At 36.7% G+C, this 26017-nt stretch overlaps 1 protein-coding gene across 3 annotated transcripts in view; it reads left to right on the top strand.

Annotated features, from left to right (window-relative positions):
* The window catches only part of LOC144967807 (TPR repeat-containing protein DDB_G0287407-like), a 53336-nt gene extending 28827 nt beyond the window's left edge, over positions 1–24509 (top strand). For all 3 annotated transcript variants that reach the window (XM_078905464.1, XM_078905465.1, XM_078905463.1), the window contains exons 14-30: positions 1–19; positions 1939–2001; positions 3037–3085; positions 3287–3429; positions 4791–4947; positions 6389–6484; positions 7073–7167; positions 8116–8166; positions 8620–8731; positions 9717–9866; positions 11538–11656; positions 12827–12971; positions 14323–14437; positions 16052–16283; positions 17170–17392; positions 21042–21260; positions 22923–24509. The exon at positions 1–19 is cut by the window's left edge and continues 121 nt beyond it. In XM_078905464.1, coding sequence (XP_078761590.1) covers positions 1–19; positions 1939–2001; positions 3037–3085; positions 3287–3429; positions 4791–4947; positions 6389–6484; positions 7073–7167; positions 8116–8166; positions 8620–8731; positions 9717–9866; positions 11538–11656; positions 12827–12971; positions 14323–14437; positions 16052–16283; positions 17170–17392; positions 21042–21260; positions 22923–22976 — 2042 coding nt within the window. In that variant the 3' untranslated portion in view covers positions 22977–24509. The remainder of the gene's footprint in view (positions 20–1938; positions 2002–3036; positions 3086–3286; positions 3430–4790; positions 4948–6388; positions 6485–7072; positions 7168–8115; positions 8167–8619; positions 8732–9716; positions 9867–11537; positions 11657–12826; positions 12972–14322; positions 14438–16051; positions 16284–17169; positions 17393–21041; positions 21261–22922) is intronic.
* Positions 24510–26017: the final 1508 nt, after the last annotated feature.

Raw genomic sequence — 26017 nt, forward strand, 5'->3', positions numbered from 1 at the left:
TGATGGCTGGCTTGATCAAGTAAGGACTTTTACCAAGTGCTTTGCTTTACTCTGACAAAACAATTTATATCTCATTTTGTCAAAAGAAAAACAAATTCAATTCGGTAAATTGACACTTGACCCAGTTAACAGCCGTACTTTGGAAAAACGAGCTTGTTTTTAAAATTTGGCCAAAAAACTCGATCTTCAAATTGTATCGATCGATTTAAATGACCCTCACCTTGCCAAAAACTCTCAAACCTGGGATTTCGCAAAGTCCCAGTTTTGAGAGATTTTGCCAAGTTGTAGGTTATTCAAATCGATCGATATTTGATAGTCGAGTTTTCTGGCCAAATTTTTTAACACGAGTTTTTCCAGGGTACGGATGTTAATTGATTAACTTGGCAAATAAAAGGATCAATAATGCGACTTTTTTTTTTAAATAAGCATTAAAATATAACCTGGCAAAATGAGTTTTAATTATCTTTAAAATATATTTTGCACTTGTTGTCCTGATTCATTTACTGTGAAGGGATAATGGAGTCACTTGTCCTTGTCCCTATACCGTGAGATTTTAATATGTGGCTATGTGGTCTAGTGGTATGACTCTCGCTTTCGGATCGGAAGGTTTTGGGTTCTAGCCTCGCTCGGCGCATAGTTGAGTCTTGGAAAAGTATCTTTATTCACATTCTTTCACCGTACTCGGGTGTAAAATGAAAACCTGGCCGTTAACAACGTTGTCTGTCGAAAAATTGTAATACCGCCTAACAGGCGTTATGTCCCGTTCTACATGTAACGTGTTGCTTTTGGTCAGGAACCACATTGTAAAGCATTTTGAGCACATTTATTGGATATTGCGCTATATAAAAGCTCCATTTTAATAGAACCACTTGTTGTCCTTGTACATATATACTGTGAGGAGGTAATAAATCACGTGTTATTCTTGTTCATATCCATGTAGGGGTATTAGTAGTAGAGAGATTTTATAGCGTAGTATCCACAAAATAAAAAAATTTTAAAATTGAGCTTTATATAGCGCAATATCCACTAAATGTGCTCAAAGCGCTTTACAAGGGGTCCCTGGTCAACAGCAACATTTAACATGTAGGACGGCACATGCCGCCTGTTAGGCGATATTACAATTTTTCGGACAAAGACAACGCTGTTAACGGCCAGGTACTCATTATACACCTGAGTACGGTGAGAGAATGTGAGTAAAGAGCCTTTTCCAATGACTCAACTATGCGCCGAGCGCGAGGCTCGAACCCAGGACCTTCCGATCCGAAAGCGAGTGTCATACCACTAGACCACATAGCCGCACGTGGTCTCAGCGCTTTACAAAATAGCTCAAGTAATGGGGGTAGGGGAATGTGAGAAAAGAACCTTTTCGAAGGATGTAATTTTGCGTTGCGCACAGCGGGTCTCGAACCCGAGATTTATTGGTCACAAGCCGAATTTCATATCATTAGACCAAATTGCTTGGTATAGCACTTGAATCACAGCAAAACGGATCTGATTCTTTTACTTATTCTGCTTCTCGTTCTGCTTTGATGACTCGGATATCTCGTTAACCACCGTGGTCAGCTAAGCACAAGATTTCAACTCTCTCTCTCTCTCTCTCTCTCTCTCTCTCTCTCTCTCTCTCTCTCTCTCTCTCTCTCTCTCTCTCTCTCTCCCATTGCACAAATAGTGCGTCATGTCTCAATACCTCTCGTCATCCAAGTTGACAATATCCATCTTCGTCAAGAAACCCATTCGAATCCACGTATAATTTTATTTATTATTTAATCCTTGTATTCAGCTAGCAGTGAAAGTACCATATCTTATTCAAATGATGTGAACTATCACTGTTTATTTCTATATAAATCAGATAAGCTTCTACTCAATAGCTCGTAGCGACTATTAGAGCAACTATAAGCCATTTCTTTGAATTAAAAAAAAAATATTTTTCTCTTTCAGATTTGCATTTGAGGACTTGAGAACAGCAGTGGAGCAGCGATACCTCAAGGACAAAAACTCCAGGTCTTTCTCCGTTTTTTTTCCATAACTTTATTGTATATGTAATGCAATGAGCAAGTTATTTTTTATCGTTTCTTGGGTTTGCAACCTTTTAAATTCATATCAGTGCCAGTAAAAAAGAATGTCATGATAAACTATATATCTAGAGTTAGCTTGCTCTTTATATCACAACCCACGCGATACATTAAATATGATTAAGTGATTAGTTTAAATAAGGAATTTAAATAGATCCCATAAGCATTAGGTCCAGATGACATCACTTTTTAAGTCCCTGATGAGTAAAGTAGTAGTAGAATATGTAGTAGTAGTAGTAGTAGTAGTAGTAGTAGTAGTAGTAGTGGTAGTAGTAGTAGTAGTAGTAGTAGTAGTAGTAGTAGTAGTAGTAGAAATAGTAGTAGTAGTAGTAGTAGTAGTAGTAGTAGTAGTAGTAGTAGTAGTAGTTAGTAGTAGTAGTAGTAGTAGTAGTAGTAGTAGTAGTAGTAGTAGTAGTAGTAGTAGTAGTAGTAGTAGTAGTAGTACTAGTATAGTATAGAAGTAGTAGTAGTAATAGTAGTAGTAGTAGTAGTAGGTAGGTAGTATAAATATGTATAGTAGTAAATAGTAGTAGTAGGAGTAGGAGGAGGAGGAGGAGGAGGAGGAGTCATTCAAATCCCATCTCGGTTTCTATAGCATAAAACAGACAATAGAAATCGGTTGCAAAGTATCGCTGCTTACTATAATAAAAAGAGACGGGTTCAAACACCGGTGTGGTTCTTAGGTGTGATTGGGGGGGGGGGGGGGAGGGGGAGTAACCTCTGTGTACCCACCAGTGATTGGGTAGCTGAGTCTGTTAGATGAAGTGCATTATTTGTGATACCGTAGTCTTGTGTAGCCTTATCCAAGTGATTTCAAGCAATTATTACTACCTGCTAAACTTAATCATGATTTCTGTCTTCTTGCCTCTAAAGACTAAAGACTATTTATTTTTGAATCGTCAAATAACCGCTTAATTTTAGCTTCACCACGCTAATATATTGTCATTTTTACGGTTTGTTCCAGGCTCAAGTATCAGAAAATTGTTGCCAACTACTTTGAAAACCAAAGAAAAGTTAGTATTTTCATTGTTTAGCCTTTCAAATTTTATATGAAAACAAACTCTCTCTCTCTCTCTCTCTCTCTCTCTCTCTCTCTCTCTCTCTCTCTCTCTCTCTCTCTCTCTCAGACATTATGATGACCAGCAACATTTACAAATTCACAATCATAAATTCCTATTTCTAATTGATGACTTACCACCACTTTATTCTTACAGAATAACGACAGCTTGATTGGCTTGGACGACCCGTCTCTGATTCGACCAGCCGATGAATTGCCAAGGATTTATCGTCAGATGGGAGACAAAGCCAAATTGACAGAAGTCCTCTCTGATCTCTCCATATTCTCAAGACTGTTCATGTAAGACTAGTAGCTTAATGTCAGGCTCAAGTTGTATAAAATGGGGGGGTGGTTTAGGATTGTACTGTAACCCGAAAAGAAAGTCCCAGGTTTGAGCCCCGCTTTAGCCACTTCTGTTTTCTTTTTCTTCGGGCAAAATTATTACCACCAATTTGCACTCGTTGGACAGCAAGGGTGATTCCATTTGATAGCAGACGTTTGTCAGGGTACAGTGTGTCTCAGAGATACGGTCTTTGCTTCGTACCCAAAAGGTACTTAGTTCGACTACCCGGCTCGTTGTGTGGCATTGAGCAAGTCACCTCGCCCTAGCTACTTTGCGGCGCTGCACTGTGGCTGACGCCTAGGTTATTCCAGTCTTCCATTGGAATAGACCCTAAAGACAAACTTCCCCTTGGGGATGAATAAAGGTAATGTTAGTGTTAGTTTATGTCATTTGTTTGTTTGATGGATCATCTATAACAATGCTATGTCCTATCATTCGGGACCTTCTCCTCCCCCTTCTAAACCACATATCAGATAAACCATATAAACGGTATTAAGTCGGGATGATTAAGATACTGAAAACTTAATTTGGCGCCAGAAATATCATACTTGAGTTGAGTTTATATGCTTTATAGAGGAGAAGAAATATTATATTTTATGTGCTAAATACCAACGTTTTATATTTTTGACCAGTTTAACTATAATTTGACTTTTTAGCATCTGGTCCATCCCGACTTAATACCGTTTTGAGACGTTGGGTCACCCCTCTTCTTTTGAGAATCTTAGAGTTTTCTAGCAGACATTATCTTACATAAAATTGCCTGATCCCATTTAATACAATATTTCAGTTGTGGTAAAATGTTATGATACTTGTGACCTGAAGGGGCATGGTTCAAGTCCCACGTTAGGCGGTGACAAGTTGATTCCTTGGAAAAGGCTCTTCACTCACTTTCTCTCATCATACTCAGGTGTGATGTGAGTACCAGGCTTCTAACGACCTTCTCTCTGTCGAAACGAAATTATAATAGATCCTTGCAGGCGTCATGTCTCGACTTACATGTTAAGTGTTGTTGTTAGCTTGGAACCAATCCTCTGTAAATGCCCTATAGATAGTATGCGCTTGGCTAAAAAGCTCACAACATTGCCATCTGAAGTATAACGGACCAACACACAAAACTATATGTAACCTTGAACGTTTATAGTCTGGTTAATACAGTTTAGTGAGAATTACTCATAAACGCGGATGGCAAAAAACAATAACAAAGACCCGATTGACGTCAACTTCGATCTATCTATATAAAGCTAACTTTAATTTTCATATCTTCACAAACAAAAATTAAATGTTATTTCTGATTTTTTGCACTTTCATTCTTTCCCAGGGATCAAGAATTTGAGCTGGTCAACTTGTGGAGAGAGACAGGGCTAAAAGGAGATGAAATAGCAGACAAATACCTGGAATCGATACAAACTAAATCCAAATACATCGAGAAAAATGTGAAGAAGAAAGAAGGCCTAGACGCCATGGTATCTTTGACAGTGAGTAATTCTAATGATACCGGATAATGTTTGCTTAGGATACAGCAGATGCCAGTCCTTGGTTATATTGTATTTATTTAACCTTTAAATGCAGTCGTTTTTATTCTTATCGCATTTTGTTGGTTTACACTTAAGAAAAGTTAGCATGCGCACGCGATCAATTGGTCACAGAATGAGTGTCTGGGCCAAACTGCCCTACTTCACAAAAGACATGGTTGGAGAAGAGGAGGAGGGAGAAGAAGAAGGGAGGAAAGAAGATGAAGGAGAAGAAGAAGAAGAAGAAGAAGAAGAAGAAGAAGAAGAAGAAGAAGAAGAAGAAGAAGAAAGAAGGAGGGTGACAACAACAACACATCAAGAATAACAAAACCATCAGGTACAGCAACTCAGCAACAACAACATCTGCAACAGCAGCAGCAAAATAAATAAACCTAGAAATTGTGAAGTATTCTTGGTCATTTTGTCTACATTGTCTACTTCCACAATCAACTTTAAACACGAGCGTCGTCTTGTCATTTTTTTTCCCAATCTGAAACTTGACAAGCTGTGGGTATTACCAAATTTGAACTACTAGTTTTCTGTCCAAAATAGAGAAGAATGTGTTTCCTCGGAGTGTAACATAATTGTAAACGCTTATGTCATGAATACTGTTCAATGGGGAAGAAAAGTGGGATATCAAAAAACTGGTTCCTATTTTATTAGAAGTGTAAAACCACTCTTTCGAAGGACTGGTTACATAAATTGTGTAACTCATCTTCTGGTGCCAGATAGATGGTATCTCATTTTCTAGCATAAATATATACTGGTTATCAATAAAGGTCATCCATCATTGCTCTTTTACGTCCCATGTTACTACTGATACTACTGAAATACGTCCTACCACCTTTATGTAATCTAATCATTATTAGTACTCTGGTTACATACACACTCACAATGATTTTGGAAACAAAAGAGTAGAGGATTTGATGTCATGACTTTTCTTCTCTATTTAATACACGGCACAAAAAATAGTTAGAATAAAGTAGTTTGACACCAGCCACATTCTATCTATGAGGCCATCTGTGCTTCATATCAACAGGAAATGAAGGGAGTAGAAAAGTGCCAGAAGACAATAGAGAATAAAAACTTGGAGCGATGGGGGCTCGAACCCACGACTCTACTGTTAAGACAACTCCGCCTGGTCGCCAGAGGGACGCTACAAAGTCGACAACATCCACCACTCAAAACAAAAGTGGTTTCAAACCTAGTGTCTATCTTGAGTCCGTCTCCCGACTTCTTGAGCTCAACACACACAAACTCCGCGAAGTTTGTTTATAAGCCAGCAAATATGCCTAAGCTTTATACTCAACACAAGCAGTTGACGATTGAGACATTGAATGAGCTCCGATATTGGGGTCAGAAAAGAAACGTATATTGTAAGATTGTTATCCATTCATATCCACAGCTTGTTTCCTATCTGAGTGCCCTCAGCTTTTTCTTTGAAATGGCGGTATACAAATCAGCCCAGGAGAAGATCTTGATGGCCCAGTCTGTTTTCATGGTAAGAAAGACACCACTCTGCCAGATTCTGACTTAACAATATCATCAGTTTTGCCACTAAACTTTAACATTGCAGTTCCATAAGAAGTATTCTTATCTTGTCAAAAAAAAAATCAAATCCGAGACACTTTTGAAGTTTTAGATACCTAGGTTTGAAATGTGTAAAATGATTTAAGAAGTGCTAAACCTATTTTGTTCTTTTTCAAAGTTATTTCATAGATTTTTGTTTCAATCGAAACATATTTTTTACCCTATGACACTTTAACCCTTAGATCACACAACATAGTAATTTAAGACAAGTTGAAAACGTTTCTTCAATTCCCAGACTATAATTTTTTGTGTATTTGTACGATTGATATAGCGTGAAGAATGGTGTGCATTTTATCTAAATGTTTACCGACTTGACATTGAACACCCACATAATACGGACGGAGCCCTTAAGTTTCACATCTCCATATTTCAGTCTCCGGTAGCAATTTAACTTTGTGAGTGCGTACATTTATTTGACTTTTATTCTATTTTTAAACCAACCTTTTAGCTCAAAATAATAGTCATTATTTCTCATCTTATGCAACGTCCCTTCCCACAGGAAAACGCAATGAGTTATATGTCAGGACCTGCGAGGTTACGAAACGTGACGATGATCAAACACAAACTAGCCTATCTGTACACTGACACAGGAAGGTATGGCTTGTCATGTCTCTCATCACAGTTGAATTGTATTTTTATTAGTCTACTTCAACTTTTTTTTAATTGACAAGTGTTTTCACAATTTAAATATTTTGGCTCAATGTTACAACGTGAATAAAGACGGTATTCTATCTAAACCTCGCGAGGTCCCAGATATTTGAAGGACGAGTTTTCTGGCCAAATTTTAAAACACGCGTCTTTCTGAAGTATGTCAGTAAACAGGTTAAACTTAATTGTCTTTCGACGTGTCTTATCCATATGCTGAATCTGGAAATCTTACTGGTCTTTCGATCCTCCTTGGTGAGCCGAGGATGCCACTCCTGCTTTTCTGTTCTTTCCCGTTGTAGCATCAGTTGTGCGGCTATGTGGTCTAGTGGTATGACTCTCGCTTTCAGATCGGAAGGTCCTGGGTTCGAGCCTCGCTCGGCGCATAGTTGAGTCCTTGGAGAAGGCTCTTTACTCACATTCTCTCGCCTTACTCGGGTGTAAAAAGATTACCTAGCCGCTAACAGCGTTGTCTCTGTCCGAAAAAAATGGTAATATCGCCTAACAGGCGTCATGTTCCGTCCTAAATGTTAAATGTTGCTGTTGGCCAGGGACCCCTTGTAAAGCGCTTTGAGCACTTTTAGTGATAAAATCACAATTTTAAGCTCAATCAGTTGTCCTCTTCCATGGGGGTTCTCTCTTTGTCCTAGAATGAGGGCAACAACCTATTGTATCGTTCTTCTTACTTATCGGGTTTTAGTGCTGTCAATATAGTTGAAAGTATATTGTAATAACTTACTATCCCACCCAACAGATATCAAGCAACGCTTAGTGTCCGTGTAATGCTTTAGAAACTGGGGAAAATTCCAGTTCCATAGTGTTGAGGTTGGCCCTGAATGTCAATTTTATTAATCTCAATGGTTGTTACATTCACACTAATTTTTTTAACATTCCTAGATACAAAGAGGCAGCTCAGCTTCACGACGAAGTCTTAAATACAAGAATGAGGTGAGTATTTTTTAAACAGTATAATACACGATTGTATGAGTAGAATAGTGCATTATTTTTTCTTTGAGAAGAAGAAGTCGAAAAAGAAGTAGAAGATGATGATGATGATAATGATGATGATGATGATTATGATGATGATGATGATGAGGAGGAGGAGGAGGAGGAGGAGGAGGCGGAGGAGGAGGAGGAGGAGGAGGAGGAGGAGGAGGAGGAGGAGAAGGAGAAGAAGAATGGGCATAAGGACAAAAATAAGATGAAGAACAGAAAAAATATGAAGAATGTTGGTGGAGTAACAGAGAATAAAATGATAAAAGAAGCGAAGAAAACATTGATGAAAATATTAACACTTTTATTTCTGGGGGTTTTTTTCTGCTTCCTTCTTTTTTTTCTTTTTTTTTTTAAAGCTATAGCATTTGGGCTGAGTGATTCGATTGTATTTCTTTACCATTTTAGACAGGTGAAAGAAGCTAAGACCAAAGCCCTAAAGGATAGTCTGTTGAAAGGATTGGGTTCCAGCTACCATGGAGTCGCTATGCTACACTCTAAAATGGGAAATGTTGATGAGGTAAATAAGAGCCATTTAATGAAAAGTAATTCTAGAACCTCTTTTATTTGTCAACTGTCCCGGATTGTCTTTTGAAAAGAATAGAATTTTAATTGTCCTCCTCTGATCCGCTAGGATTGACAATTTTATCATCATCCTGAACATTTGTATTAGGCAATATTCACTAAAAATAAAATTCCCTTTATTCATCCCCATGGGGAAAATTGTCTTTAGGACATATTCCAAGGGAAGACTAGAATAAATCAGGCGTCAGCCGCAGAGCAGTGCTGCAAAGTGATCTAGGGCGAGGTGACTTGTTCAAGGCCACACAGCGCGGCGAGTAATCGAACTCGGTACATTTTGGATACGAAGCAAAGACCGTACCGCTGAGACACGCTGTCCCATGCTCAATCGTGCTCAAAGCGATTTACAAAGGGTTTCTAGCCAACAGCAACACAACATAATATAGGACGCGATATGATATTAATGATATTACAATTGTTTTGTTGGGGGGTTTTTTTCGACCAAGACAAAGCTGTTAACGGCCAGGTACGCATGTTACACCTGAGGACTGTGAGAGCTTTTGTAAGGACTCAACTTTGCGCCCATCAGAGCGAGTCTCGAACCCCGGAGCTTCCTGTCCGATGTCGTGTGTCATACCAAAAGACCACATCGCCACATTTCTCACAGTCCAAATTGCAGTATTTAACATATATGACTGATAGTCTGAAAACTGTTTCATTTTGGGATGTACCATGTACTAGAAGTTGGAAAGAGATTTTAAAACTTTAAATTTTCGGAAAATGTGAAATTACGCACGTCCTCTCATGCATGTTAAGCAATCTTATTGATTTGTCCTCATCAGGGTTTTTTTTTTAATTGTTTTTTTTTTTTTTTTTTTGGAAGTGTCGGCGATTTTTTGTTTGTTTTGTTTTTGTTTTGATTTGGGGGATAGAGAGGGAGTTGTTATTTTTGATAATTAATTCGCATGTCCTTTTTGGTTCAGGCAGTAAAATATTATACCAAAGCAATGGAGGTTCAAAAACAACTCAAAAATGAAGCAGATGTGGCTGATTCTTTACACAACCTGGGTGTCATGTACATGAAAATGAATAAACACTCCGAGGCCCTGGACATGATGCAGAAATCGTTGAAGGTATCTTAAACCACTTTGTTGTCTTTTGTCATTGCTTCTTCTTGTTCTTCTTCTTCTTCTTCTTGTTCTTCTTCTTGTTCTTCTTCTTCTTCTTCTTCTTCTTCTTCTTCTTCTTCTTCTTCTTCTTCTTCTTCTTCTTCTTCTTCTTCTTCTTCTTTTCTTCTTCTTCTTCTTCTTCTTCTTCTTCTTCTTCTTCTTCTTCTTCTTCTTCTTCTTCTTCTTCTTCTTTCTTCTTCTTCTTTTTTCTTCTCTTTCTTCTCTACTTCTTTCTTTCACTTCTTCTTCTTCCTTCAGCTTCTTCTCTTATTCTTCTTTTTTCTTTTTCTTCTTCTTCTTTTCTTCTTCTTCTTCTTTCTTTTCTTCTTCTTCTTCTTCTTCTTCTTCTCTTCTTCTTCTTCTTCTTCTTCTTCTTCTTCTTCTTCTTCTTCTTCTTCTTCTTCTTCTTCTTCTTCTTCTTCTTCTTCTTCTTCTTCTTCTTCTTCTTCTTCTTCTTCTTCTTCTTCTTCTTCTTCTTCTTCTTCTTCTTCTTCTTCTTCTTCTTCTTCTTCTTCTTCTTCTTCTTCTTCTTCTTCTTCTTCTTCTTCTTCTTCTTCTTCTTCTTCTTCTTCTTCTTCTTCTCTTCTTTCTTCTTCTTCTTCTTCTTCTTCTTCTTCTTCTTCTTCTTCTTCTTCTTCTTCTTACATTTTGTATTGGACAGAGACAACGATTTCAATTACCAGCACTCATTTTACACCTGAATACGGTGAGTGAATGTGAGTAAAGAGCTTTTTCCTAGGATTCAACTATGCGCTGAGCGAGGCTTTAACCCAAGACCTTCCAATTCGAAAGCGAGTGTCATACCACTAGACCACAGTATAGCTTATTATTATTATTATTATTATTATTATTATTATTATTATTATTATTATTATTATTATTATTATTATTATTATTATTATTATTATTATTATTATTATTATTATTATTATTATTATTATTATTATTATTATTATTATTATTATTATTATTATTATCATTATTATTATTATTATCATTATTATTATTATTATTGTTATTATAATCATTAGTAGTAGTAGAAGTAGTAGTAGTAGTAGTTGTAGTAGTAGTAGTAGTAGTAGTAGTAGTAGTAGTAGTAGTAGTAGTATGTATATTAGTTAGTATTGTTTATTATTATATTGTTTTATATTTAGTAGTAGTTAGTAGTAGTAGTAGTAGTAGTAGTAGTAGTAGTAGTAGTAGTAGTAGTAGTAGTAGTAGTAGTAGTAGTAGTATTGTTATTATTACTATTATTATTATTATTATTATTATTATTATTATTATTATTATTATTATTGTTATTATTATTATTATTATTATTATTATTATTATTATTATTGTTATTATTATCATTAGTAGTAGTAGTTGTAGTAGTAGTAGTAGTAGTAGTAGTAGTAGTAGTAGTAGTAGTAGTAGTAGTAGTAGTAGTAGTATTATTATTATTATTATTATCATTATCATTTCCCAAAATTCTAAACCATAAAGCATTACACCGAGGACGATACTTTAAAAATAATTAACTTTAGTTTTTACACTGAAGCATGCTTATGGCAGCCGTATTTATTGTCAAGAGGAAAAAATATCCCAAGCTCTAAATTGTATATCTAATGATTTAATTCTATTCTTGCCACGCAGATTTATGAAGATCTTTATTTTGCCAACTTGCCGCCTGTGATTGGAGTTATGATTGGGAACATTGCAGTGTGTCACAGGAGCTTGGGACATTTGGAGGAGGCCGAGAACATGTATAAAAGGTAGACAACACTTTTTACGATACTTTTCAGTTTCTATTTTTTCAAATCGATATCGAAACATTAGAAGTTTAAATAACCTTCCATCTTTTTACACACAGTAAAACCTGAGCTTTTATAAAGCGCAATATCCACTAACTTGCTCAAAGCGCTTTACAAAGTGTCCCTGACCAACAGAAACATGTAAAATTTAGAATGGGACATGACGCCTGATAGGCGAAATAACAATTTTCTTTTCCGACAGAGGCAACGCTGTTAACGGCCAGGTACTCATTTTATACCTGAGTACAGTGAGAGATGCGATTAAAGAGCATTTTCCAAGGACTCAACTATTCGCCGAGCGAGGCTGGAACCCGGGACCTTCCGAGCCAAAAGCGAGTGTCATACAACAAGACCCTATAGCCGCACGGTAAACACGGTAAACTCTTTTGTCTACGACGCAAGACTTTTCTTCCTCTGGATTGGTTTGAAAATAAATTATGTCTTTCAATATAATCCAGTGAAAATAAGCTCATTTATAATTCAAGGGATTTCGTTGATGATGTGTAATAGTGTGGTATAAGACTTACCACACGACCTGAACTAGATAAGAGTTTGCGAACCGGTGATTTGGCACCCCAAAGGCATGTCTTTGGAAAAGGCATTTTACGCACCTCCGTCCAACACTGATATTATGGTAACCGGATCGGCTATAATATCTGATGTAGAGTACTTTACATAAAAAGTTAGAATCCTATCCTAGAGATAGCAAAGAATAATTTGTTCGATTCACACTACAAAAGCCTGGATAAAATCTGACTTTATGGGCCAAATGTCTCTGATGACTACTTAAATCAATGGATTGAATTGACTATCATGTATTCTTAGAACAAGAATTTTTTATAGCGCAATAACCAATAAACGTGTTCAAACTCAAAGCGCTTTACAAGGGGTCCCTGACCTACAACAATACTTAACATGTAGGACCGGACATGTTAGGCGATATTACATTGTTTTCCGACGGAGACAACCCTGTTAACGGCCCGGTACTCATCTTACACCTGAATACGGTGAGAGAATGTGAGTAAAGAGCCTTTTCCAAGGTCTCAACTATGCGCCGAGCAAAACTCGAACCCAGGACCTTCATACCACAAAACCACATAGCACATATTACGTCTTTTATATTATCTTCAGAGCCATCGCTATCAATGAAACAGCTGTTGGGAGACAACATCCTAACGTGGCACAAGGCTTGGTCAATTTGGGTACTTTAGAGATCAATAGAAGTCAACTAGGAAAGGCGGAGGAATATCTCAGGGAATCCGTTGATATCTACAAGGTAAGATTTCGCTTTAAATAGTAAATAATAATAAATTCCCTTTATTCATCCCCAAGGGGAAATTTGTCTCTAGGGTCTATTCCAGGGGAAGACTGGAATAACCCAGGCGTCAACCACAGTGCAGGGCCACAAAGTGAGCTAGGGCGAGGTGACTTGCACAAGGCCACACAACGAGGCAGGTAGCTGAACTCGGTACATTTTGGGTACGAAGCAAAGACCGTACCGCTGAGCTACGATGCCCCCCCCCCCCTTTTTTTTTTTATGACGTCCAAGTAAAAATATTTATTTCAAATGATTTTATTGATTATAGTGACTCATAGATCAGAAAAATATGGAAAAAATATTATTGTATCATTTCGCTGTCACTGCTTTGGATCAAACCAAAAAAGAGAAGATCTGTTTAAGATCCTCACCTGTGGCAAGTTGACCTTTTAAAAGAATTATTCTCCACTTAATGTATACTGAATACTAGAACCACTCTGTGATAGAATCTTGATTCCAGTTAGTTGGTTTTTTAATTTCAAATTGCCATAATAAACCTGATTAGTTTGTAAATTTCACTCGCATGGAATTTTGTGAGCACTTTATTAGGAGAAGTTTATACTCTAGACATGTTATAAGCATTCAACATTTTAATGTGTGAAATGTTTACGCAGAGTTGTATTTAATAATGCAAGTTATGCTACCAACTATTGGCATCCTTGGTGTGTGGCTATGTGGTCTAGAGCTTTCGGATCGGAATGTCCTGGGCTCGAGCCTCACTCAGCGCATAGTGGAGTCCTTGGAAAAGGCTCTTTACTCACATTCTCTCACCGTACTCACGTGTAAAATGAGTACCTGGCCGTCAACAGCGTTGTCTCTGTCCGAAAAAAAATGTAATATCGCCCATGTCCCGTCCAACATGTTAAGCGTTGCTGTTGGCCAGCGATCCCTTGTAAAGCGCTTTGAGTACGTTTAGTGGATATTGCGCTGTATAAAAGCTCTTTTTTTTTCAAAAATAACGTATTGTATGAGATACACCAGTCCCTTGATATCTGACAAGTTAAACGTTGTCAGATTCTTTGATTGACGCCTTTTCATTGTTCAGTTTATTTGTTTTTGATTTGGCATGGAATCTGGTGAGGAGATAAGTTTATGTCAAAATGTAAAAGAAGGCATAAAGGCATTATAGTCTGTTCTGTCTGTTTAGTTAAACAAAACTCTTTGTTGCCTTTTACTCAGGTATTATATTGTATTTTTATGGCAAGAAACAAAATTGAAAATGGTATATTAAACTGAACCTTTTATTTCACTCGGAAATACCCCTTATGATATTCTAATAGATTTTATGTCTTTACATTACATTTTTCAGAAAACCGAGAGCTCAGCGACGCTCCATGATTATTATCGAGGTTTGGAAAAGTTCACGTATGTCCTAATCCTCAACAAAAAGTTGGATGAAGCTTCAAAATATTTTCAAATGATGTGTAAGGATTTTTCTCATTGTCCAGTTTTAACAACGCAAGGGCATGACATAATGTTTTCTCGTGACCTTTCTTCCATAATAACCAGTTAACTGCCGTACTCTGGAAAAACACGTATTTAAAAATTTGGCCAGAAAACTCGTCCTTCAAATATCGATCGATTTAAATGACCCTCACCTTTGAGTTTTTGTCACGATGAGCGTCATTTAAATCGATTGATATTTGAAGCAAAAGTTTTCTGTCCAAATTATTGAATACGTGTTTTTCCAGAGTACGGCAATGAGCTGGTTAATTGACACCTGCATACTGAAAAACACATTTTTAATAATGATGAAATCTAGACCTATATATATACTTTTTTTTGGTTTTTCCCGTGCTGCAACCTAAAGCGCACTTCAAGGAAGGCTAGACCTGAACGTTTTTGACAAGATGAGGGTCATTTAAATCGACAAGTTTGGTAGCCAAATTTTTTAAAACGTGCTGGGTTTTTTTGGGGTTTTTTTTTTTTGGGGGGGGGGTTATTGGAGTATGGGGTAGTGTTAACTGTTTTCCATCAAGACAGCAGTAACAGTCGAGCGAGCCCTAATCAAATTTCTTTACTGCTCTTTTGAAGTTGTACTTCATTCCGAAGTCTTATAATTTCAACCTTTTTGCTACCTATGTTACGTTCCCAGGCTTCAGGCATCTCTTATCGCAATGTGAACTGTGCGCTTTATTTCTTTTAAAGCACAAAAATATAATCAAAGTTCGTGAATTTAAAAATGAAATGACACTTATCTGGGGGTCCCGATAGCCCAGTTGTTAGAGAACTAATTGGGTAGCTGGGTCTGTTAGATCTGGTGGATTGCACTTTGCGATAGACTAGCATCCAATACAAAGGACAGAAAATAATTACTATTGAACGTTTCACGCTATAGAAAGTGGACAAAGTCCGTCAGGGTGATTCACATGGCTCCCAAGGATTACTTAACTACTTATCCACGGTTGTCTTACACTCGATATTTTCACTTTGGTTAAAGATGTATAATATAATTATCATGAATATCTGGAGGTTGACTTGATAATGCATTCAAAATTTCCAAGAGTTTTGTTTGTTGTTTGAAACCGAATGGAGCCTGCTACTTGTATTTTTTCATGAATCACAGAAAGGAATATTTTGGACTAAATCTCTTCAAACCGTACGATCAAGTTCATTAGGTTCTAAATTTACCCCTCCCATGTCGCATGATCACCTTCATCATTATAATCATATAAATCCATCATCATCATTATCATCATCATCATCATCATCATCATCATCATCATCATCATCATCACCATCATCATCATCACTATCAACATAACTATTCTTATCACCACCATCACCATGCTGTTTTCATTACCACATCCACATTTTAAAGTAAATTGATTTGATTCTATTGACCTTCAAAATTGTTAAAATTGGTTTTATAAATGGAAATTATATGATTTGACATATTATTATTTTATGAATTGTCTAATTGCCTAAAATAGATATTGAGTCTTGATTCTTGTCTCTCTTCCAGATGGTATGTTTTGTATTGTCTGATTGCCTTACAATCAACTTTCAAATGTGCTGACTTTTGACTTTTATTCCAGATGGTATTGCAAAGAAAGAGAAACTTCTAGACGACTGCTGGCCAAACGTATACGTGGTCATGGCGTCGTGCCTTGTCGATTCCAAGAACTACCCCTTAGCCCTGGAGATCATCAGGGTTGCCATGAGCAGACCAAACTGTCCTGAACGGGCAGTGGCTGTCTATGAGGATATTTGTAAACACATGAACATAAAACCAGACCAGGAACATTCTACAGAGACTGCTTACAACAAGTAAGATATTTTTGATGTTGGTTATACTGTTTATACTTGCCTTGTTCATTACATATTGTTGTATTATCTAGTCGTAAATTTTTTAAAATACTCATCGCCCCAGGCCTCTTGTCAAACCGTGACATCAGAATATGCAAGTAAAGAGACATTGATCACGAGTGTCATACCAGTATACTGCAAAGTCGCAAAGCAACGCCGTGCAATTTTGTCATTTGCCCTGTGTTAATATTGTGAATTATACACATAATGTATAGGGAATGAGATTAGAGAGACGCATGCGCACAACCAACATGACGTTCTCTCTCTAATAACTTTTCCGCCGGTGACGTCACAGACTATGAGTGACGTCCAATCAAGGGACGCTACTCTTCCGCTAATCTCATTCCCTATTGGTGACGGTGGTTGGGCTAATCGGCTAACAGGCATGCACTGAAAATAGCAATGCTAGTGTCCCGACGGTGTCCCGACGGTAGGCCTTGTTGACTTCCAGAATGATTTATGATACACGAGATAAGTTCATTTTGAGAAAATTATCAGCCTAAACAATTATTACATACCTCTCTGCATTAATATGGTATTACGTCGGAATGAATGAGATGAAAAGAATTGAATTTAAAGTCGAAATGATAAGAAATAGGAAAGTTCAGTTTTATCTTAAGGAAACAAACTCATTTTCCTCAATGAAAACATTTATCTTAATTAACTCAATTATTTTATTCAAGCATACATTTTCATTTCATTCACCGTGTTTACAGCGACATAATACCGTTTTGAGACGATTGGTCACGTGACATCAATCTGTGAGTAGTCATTACAGTCTCTCCGTGTGTACCAAAACTAAACTAGTGGCGAATGAATCACATTCACAACGTATATCTTTTCCCAGGAATCCCGGCAGTCTGAATCTCCTACAGCGTCACATGACTTCCAATCTCATTCCCAAAGGCCAGCTCCAACCAATTCTAGAATGTCTGGAGAGAACAGACAAAATCAAAAGCATTGGCCCTCTCCTGTACGAGACAGCCATCGTTTGGTGTCAGGAGAGCAAAAAGCAAGACTTGGTTGAGGGCATCCTTGAAGTGGCTGCTCCTAAATTTCCAAATGAAGTGGTAAGTTTGTTTTTGCAACGTAAAAAATGATTTTTTATATAGCGCAATATCCACTAAACATGATCAAGCGCTTGGCATAAAGTATAGACATCTAAGTTCATTAATTATTTTGTTACGGAGATTTTTTTTTACAATACCAGATTATTTGTGTGGATGATGCAATGTCTGAAAACTCTGAAAGAAAATTACTTTTAAAAATAATCCCGAAATTTAGCTTCCTCGAATGATGATCGAACCTTAGATCTCCTGATGATATTTATTTCTGTAAATTTCTTTCTGCTATATACTGCACTGTATGATTTAAAATGTTAAATCCCCTCTCTCTCTCTCTCTCTCTCTCTCTCTCTCTCTCTCTCTCTCTCTCTCTCTCTCTCTCTCTCTCTCTCTCTTTGTGTGTGTGTGTTTGTGTGTGTGTGTGTGAGTGAGTGAGTGAGTGAGTGAGTATGTTTTGATTCGCATCACGTCAACCAATTTCTCACCTTCATTTTAAAATAATTTAACAAAATCCTTATGAACTGAAGGAAAGTCTTTTTTCACCTTAACAAGTTGGCTTGAAAGACATTTAAATAACAAGATATGAAGTGAGTAGAAAAGTGCCAGAAGACAATAGAGAATAAAAAAATTTTTCGCGGCGGTGGTGGGGTTTGAACCTGCGACCTTATTGGTACGACAACTCCGCCTGGCAGGTGAGAGCGTGGCTCTACCGTGTGAGCTATCCACGAACACAAAAATATTCGTTTCAAACCCAAAGTCATTTCTAGATCCCTCTCTCACCCACTTCTTGAGATCGCCGATTCGTTCACCACCATCGCGAAGTAATTTTGACCAGCAGTTAAGCTTAATAGCCAATATTCTCATCACAAACATATAACATAGAAACGATTGAGACATTGAGTATGCTCCGGTGTATGGGGTGAATTTTTAATTCAGAAAAGTGAGTGGAGCAGGCACTTATGTTGGTAACAACAAGATATGAAGTGAGTAGAAAAGTGCCAGAAGACAATAGAGAATAAAAAATTTTTTCGCGGCGGTGGTGGGGTTTGAACCTGCGACCTTATTGGTACGACAACTCCGCCTGGCAGGTGAGAGCGTGGCTCTACCGTGTGAGCTATCCACGAACACAAAAATATTCGTTTCAAACCCAAAGTCATTTCTAGATCCCTCTCTCACCCACTTCTTGAGATCGCCGATTCGTTCACCACCATCGCGAAGTAATTTTGACCAGCAGTTAAGCTTAATAGCCAATATTCTCATCACAAACATATAACATAGAAACGATTGAGACATTGAGTATGCTCCGGTGTATGGGTATGGGTATGTGTATGAGTATGCTCATCTCAAGAAGTGGGTGAGAGAGGGATCTAGAAATGACTTTGGGTTTGAAACGAATATTTTTGTGTTCGTGGATAGCTCACACGGTAGAGCCACGCTCTCACCTGCCAGGCGGAGTTGTCGTACCAATAAGGTCGCAGGTTCAAACCCCACCACCGCCGCGAAAAAATTTTTTATTCTCTATTGTCTTCTGGCACTTTTCTACTCACTTCATATCTTGTTGTTACCAACATAAGTGCCTGCTCCACTCACTTTTCTGAATTAAAAATTCACCCCATACACCGGAGCATACTCAATGTCTCAATCGTTTCTATGTTATATGTTTGTGATGAGAATATTGGCTATTAAGCTTAACTGCTGGTCAAAATTACTTCGCGATGGTGGTGAACGAATCGGCGATCTCAAGAAGTGGGTGAGAGAGGGATCTAGAAATGACTTTGGGTTTGAAACGAATATTTTTGTGTTCGTGGATAGCTCACACGGTAGAGCCACGCTCTCACCTGCCAGGCGGAGTTGTCGTACCAATAAGGTCGCAGGTTCAAACCCCACCACCGCCGCGAAAAAATTTTTTATTCTCTATTGTCTTCTGGCACTTTTCTACTCACTTCATATCTTGTTGTTACCAACATAAGTGCCTGCTCCACTCACTTTTCTGAATTAAAGACATTTAAATGAATCTTATGCTGTCAATGTGAGAAAAACTCACGTTTTTTTTTTTAACTTTACACCGAAAAATGAATTTTGTACTATAAAAACGAATAACAATGTGAAATTGAATGTAAGCTTCGACTTAATGTACGAAAACAGATACATTAAATTGAAGCTTACATTCACTTTCACATTGTTATTTATTTCTTCGAGCTTCGAGCAGCATCATTTACATTACTATTAAAGCGTAATATATCAAAAGATTATTACATTTACATAACGAAAACTACTAGAATTGTCCCCATTTTAATGTAGCAAGTAAATATTCTATATCCAGATCAACCAAAAACTTTCTAGTTTCTAATATCTTTTAAACGCATGCTTTTATAAAGAACAATATCTATTACATGTGCTCAAAGCGCTTTACAAGAGATCCCAATCCAACAGCATCACTTATTATCCAGGACGAAACAATATCGCCTGTAAGGCGCTAGTATGCATTGGAAAACGCTTTTACCTGCCAGGTAGTCATTTTGCCCTGAGAATGGTGAGGATATGTGATTGAAGAGCCTTATCCAAGGACTTCAGATGGCAGATGTAGCAAAGAAATAAAACGAAGAATTGCAATAGCTAATGATAGTTTTAATAAAATGAATCTAATATTTAAAAACCACAATATCTCGATGACACCAAAACATAGGGTTTTGAAGGCCTATGTATGATCAGTATTATTATATGGCTGTGAAAGCTGGACAATTACAGAAGACATTAGAAAGAAACTGGAGGCAGCAGAAATGTGGTTTTCTAGAAGGATGTTAAGAATCTCATGGACAAAGAAGAAAACTAATGAAGAGGTATTAGAGCAAGCTGAAACTAAAAGGTTATTAATTTGTACAATAAGAAAAAGATAAATGCAATTTTTAAGGCACCTAAATCGGCATAAATGTATTGAGCATCTTGCTCTCACAGGAAAGATATAAGGTAAAAAGAGTAAAGGTAGACCAAGAAAAACATATTTGAATAGTTTGAACAGCTGGGTGACAAAGAAAGAGAAGAGTATTATTAGTTTTCTGAGGTTATCTATTCAGAGAGATGAATGGGGTACCATGATCACCGATGTCTGGCACAGATTTGGTACTTGAAGAAGAAGAAGAAGAATCCAAGGACTAAAATTTGTACCGCTCACAACGGGGTTTGGCCTACAGGGCACATAGCCGGGTGTTTAAGGAGGATTTTTTTTTAATAGACTCAATTTGATTACTCAAACAGCATGGGTAATTCTTCTTGACAGCGTTCATTTGTTTGGTAGATTAACGAATCACGACACCGGGACTATGCGGCTCGGTCCAACAAAAGTAAAAAATGTTGTCTGTGGTTAATGATCAGATAGGTAGCAGAACTCTGAGCCCAAAGTTAAATCCAAAGCCAGGCCTGCTTACAACAATAAAAAGAACGTAGGGGTACGAATTTTCGAATCCAATCTGAGAACTTTAGAAAGATTTTAAAGATTTTTAAATAAAACTTCTTGAAAGTGAACCTGTCTGAAGGCGAGTGTCATACCACAATGCCACACATCTAATTTCCGTTTTTGATAAATGATTTTAAGCTATTGCTCACCATGGTCATTATTTGAAATTAATGATTAAATTTTCTTTTTCTATTTCAACAGAGTTTTTCAACTGGCTGGGCAAACGCATTGCATGATAAGGGTAGATATCCAGAAGTAATCGAATACTGCACACGATTGGTCAAAATGGATCCTTCCAACCCGAGTCACTTCATGATGTTAGGCGATGCCGCTCTCAGAATTCCTGATCTTGAACTTGCTAAGTCTACGTTTAAAGATATTATTTCGAAACATGGCCAAAATAAACCTTTGGTCGATCAGGTTAGTGGGTTTAATTATTTATTATTATTATTATTATTATTATTATTATTATTATTATTATTATTATTATTATTATTATTATTATTATTATTATTATTATTATTATTATTATTATTATTATTATTATTATTATTATTATTATTATTATTATTATTATTAACATTATTATTATTATTATTATATTATTATTATTATTATTATTATTATTATTATTTATTTCATTATTATTATCATTATTATTATTATTATTTTTATTGATATAGGAAAATCTATGTAAAGTGGTTCTCCTTGTTTATGTAGCTGATAGTACTTCCTCCCATTTGGAATTGACGTTAGTCTATCTCAAAGAACTTTTCACCTGATCTAATAGATCCAGCTACCCAAATAACACTGAACAGGGGTTACAAAATCTGGCAGGTTCATTCCCCATTGGTGCCCACCTCCTATCGTCTCATGTACATTCTCCTCTGGTGCACACCTTCCATAGCCCGGTTTCAGTTCCCACTGGTATCCATCTCCCATAGTCCCAGGTTCATTTCCCTCTGACATCCTCCTCCCATAGTCCCAGGTTCACTCTCCACTGGTGTGCACTTCCCTGAGACCCTAGTTCACTCCCCACTTCTGCCCACTTCCCATAACTTCGTCGGGTTTCGTCTGGTTTTGGCGGGTTTCGGCTGGTTTCGTAAAAAAGAATCACCGAACTTACCACTGAAAAAAAAAACATGTACGTATTTTAAAATTTAGAAAGAATACTTGTTTTCCAAAAATCAATCGATTGATATGACCCACAGGTTGTCAAAGACTCACAAACCTGGGACTTCGCGATAGATTGGTTTATGAAAAACAAGTTTTCTGACCAAAATTTCAAATACGAATTTTACCAAAGTATGGCAGGGTAGTTGGTCAGTCCGAATTTCATGGTTTTTATTTTTTAAATATTGTTGTTCATATTTTGACATTTCTAAAAAAAAAACCAACAAACAATTAAAATACTGTTTCATGATTTAACTCAAGGTACTACATCAATGATACTGTGCAGTTATTTTAGCGTTGCAGTTGTCATCATTCAAGCACTCTTTGGTATTTCCCGGTTCCTTCTCATTTTTTTTTTTTTTTTTTGGCCAAAACCTTTTACTCATTTTTTTAAAGAGCCATTAGGCTCATGTCGTTGGAGTTATTGCCGGCTTCTATAGCGTGAAACGGACAAGAGCAATTGCTTGCCACACTTTGAATAGGACGCTAGACTTTTTACCAAAACTAACAAGACTCAGCAACCAATCACTGCTGACATGAAAGGCGGGTCAGGAAAATAATATCGAGCTCACACGGGATCCATCCCGGACCTTTTGCGTGTGAAGCAAATGCTATACTAATTGAGCTATCGGGACAGCCTTGCTAGATTAGGATGACCCCAAACATTTAAAATTGCTGAAAAATCCCAAATCTGCGATCCCATAATGATGTCTTGGGTAAAAAAAGACTTTCTCAAAATGTTAACGAGATAGGTATCGCAGTAATCTTTCGATTTATAAAATATAATTTGACAGATTGAAATTGGGTTTTAACACCTTTGTTTTGATTATTGTTTGTTTGGTTTTCTTTACACAATTGTAAAGGAATAAATATTTTGCATTTTAATTTTAGTTGTTTATTTTCTATCAGGCCAAGAAAGCTCTGGAGATGATTGAGAACGCAGAGAAGAGATCTGGCAAATGATTACCTCTCCTGGACAACAAGCAAGATTGTTTAAGATTGTCAGGAATCCAATATAAGCATTAAAAACAATTATTCGTCATTATGTGAAGACCCCAAAGTGTTAGGCCAAAGTTTGAAAAATCCACCCAGGTTTTATAGATAGCAGCCAATCGGGAAGAAAAGTGTGATGTCAAAAAACGGGTTCCTATTTCAATGGAAGTATATAACCACTCTTCCGGGGGACTGAATGCATACCTAGTGTAATTCATCTTCTCGTTGTCAAAGTGATGACATCTTATTTTCTAGTCTAAATGATATATGCAGGTCATCAAAAAAGATCATCCATCTCGCTCTTTGAAGTCCTAAGAATCTGCCTATACATCCTGCTAATAAAATAGTTATGGCATCTATATGTAACCTATTCATTATTAGTGCTCCGAAGGACTGGTTACAGACACATTCCCAGGGATTTAGGAACCAAAAGAGTAGAGGGTTTGATGATGTCACGACTTTTCTTCCCCACTGATTACGAGTCATGGCTGGGAAAACAAATCTGCCATTCTCTACTAAACGCTCTTTTTTTTCCTTTGGCCAAAGAGTTTTACCTCAAATATTAGTCAACGAAGATTACCTTCAACTTGTCAAATTTGTCTAAAGTCTCAACCCCAAGACTTCTTCGGCGTTGAGACTTTTTGGCAATTTTGAAAATGTGTAGTTATTTTAATCCATTGATATTTTGATGAAAAGTTTTCTGGCCAAAATGAATAAAACGTGATTTGTCAGAGTACTGCAGAATTTTAAGTAGCTACAACTATCAGACAAACCTTTGTGAAGAAAGTTTGAATCTGTTGGGTCGAATGTGATGAGAGTTTGGCAAAAAAACAAAAAACAAAAAGAAATCCCTAAAGAGTGATACAGGAACATCGTTTCATTTATAAAATCTCAGAATTGGTTTGAATCCGTCTAAAAGATGAATGTTTTGATGATAACATATGAATATTAAATTCAAATGATTGAATTGTTTTTGTTTTGGTTCGTCTAAACTGTTTAAAGGTTTTAAACTTTTTGTCAATTTGTGGATTATTTCAATCGATGAAAGACCTTTTTCGGATAAGTCAGAGTGGTACAAAGCTCCTCGAAGCTGTGGACAGTTTAACAGTTTATGGCATGAGAACTTTATTAGTACTGTAAAGTAATACCAATTAATTTTGATTTGGTTCTGATTTTCTATTTCTCTCAGGGAATGTAAATTTATACTTGATTGCAAATGAATTTGCTTGTTATTGTTCGTTTTTTTTATTGGTTTGTTTGGCTTTGTGATTTGATTGGTTTTTGTTTTTGTTGACATTGCAATGCTTTCTGGTCACATGACCACCTGAATGTAGTGTGAGGTTTGTAATACATGTCTCAATTACGATCTTCCAGCTCACTACCGATCTCTCAATCGTAAAGTTTACTTTAGGGTTGATGGTGTGAGGATACTTTATTTTCACTGCTCAATTGTAAAAACTGTAATTCGCTGCTAAATTGTTAATAAATTATAATCTAATAAAAGATGTTACAATCTCATGCTCTTTTTCTTTTTTAGCAATATTGCAGATTCTTTCTTGTCTTAAGTTGTTAAACTCTAAATTGTGTGTTTCAGATAAACTTATACATTTTACTAGGACCTTCATCACCTATGTAACTCTTGAATAAATAAGTATCTGGAAAGAGTCAATGGTGGAAATAATAAGAGTGTCTATACTAAAAGGCGGATAACAAACGACTTCCGTAATATCTATTGAAAATTGGTTTCATTTGGCTCCCAGGTGAATAGACGTAGAGAGCATTTGTGAAGCGCTTTAACCATTATGAAACCATGGATTTGCGCAATGTGCGCTAAATATGAAAGGATGAATATGCTTGGAACAACATATATTTTTGAGAGAAAAAATCCTATAACTTCCAATAAGAACTTTTAAAATTCGAACTGTCTGAAGTTACTCTCGAAAGAAAAATTATAAATGTGGTGAGATTAAGATTCTTTATTATCTAGTTCACAAGGAGGTGAGAGGTCAAACCACTGACTATCTATTCTACCAAGAACATTGTCGCCGAAAAGAAGGATCAACTTTTATCTCAGATTTCAAAAAGAATTTAATTCAATCAAAAATCGAACTTAAGATTATTTAAGTGTTATAAGGAGATGTTTCTTGCACTCCCGCAGGAATGAAAAATACAAGTAAAAAAACATCCCAACAAATCTCGTCTGCCTCGACTGGGGATGGAACCTCGGACTTCCTGATTACCGGCCAGACGTGCTACTACTACACCACAGAGTTTGCCCGATAGTTGGGACGATATAATGCCTCTATTCATACACACTTTTTCAGATCTTTATTCAGATTTTTAGATGCGCATCTTTTTTTTTTTTTCTTTTTGCGGCTTTGTGGTCTTCAGTATCAAAATCGTTTTGTGACGTCGATTCCTGGTTCAAATCCCGCTTTGGTCGTGTGGTGCAAAATTGAGTCCTTGACAAAGGACTTCTGACACCGTCTCTCAAAATACGCAAATTTAAAATGAGTGCATAGCCAGTAACGGCGTTGTCTCTGTCGAAAAAATGGTACTCGCGCCTTATAGGCATCATGTCCCAACCACAGCAGTCACTCGATAGTTAGGACGATTTAATTTAATTCCTATTTTTATACACACTTTTTCAAATCTAAATTCAGATTTTTCGTCGCGCATCGTGTTGTTGTTGTCTCGTAAAGCGCTTGGAGCACATCTAGTGGATATTGCTCCATATTATAAAAGCTCATTTATTAATGGCATCAAAGTCGCATTTATCAAAATATCGACAGCTGACTTCAGACCTTGATTGTTAAATGCGCATTATTTTATACTCTCGTGTAGATTCAATCACTTATCTTAGAAAACAACGGCTATTTACGATCGTTAATAATAAAACTCAATAAACCTTATACAATCGGATATATCCAGTTTTAACTTACGAGAGAAAAAAATCACATCAAAGCAGCTATAGTAAAACCAGAAAAATTATGGATCAATCAAAACGCAAA

This window comes from Berghia stephanieae, chromosome 3, assembly GCF_034508935.2.
Source record: "Berghia stephanieae isolate SIO BIC M18660-M18661 chromosome 3, UCSD_Bste_1.3, whole genome shotgun sequence".
Lineage (NCBI taxonomy): Eukaryota > Metazoa > Mollusca > Gastropoda > Nudibranchia > Aeolidiidae > Berghia > Berghia stephanieae.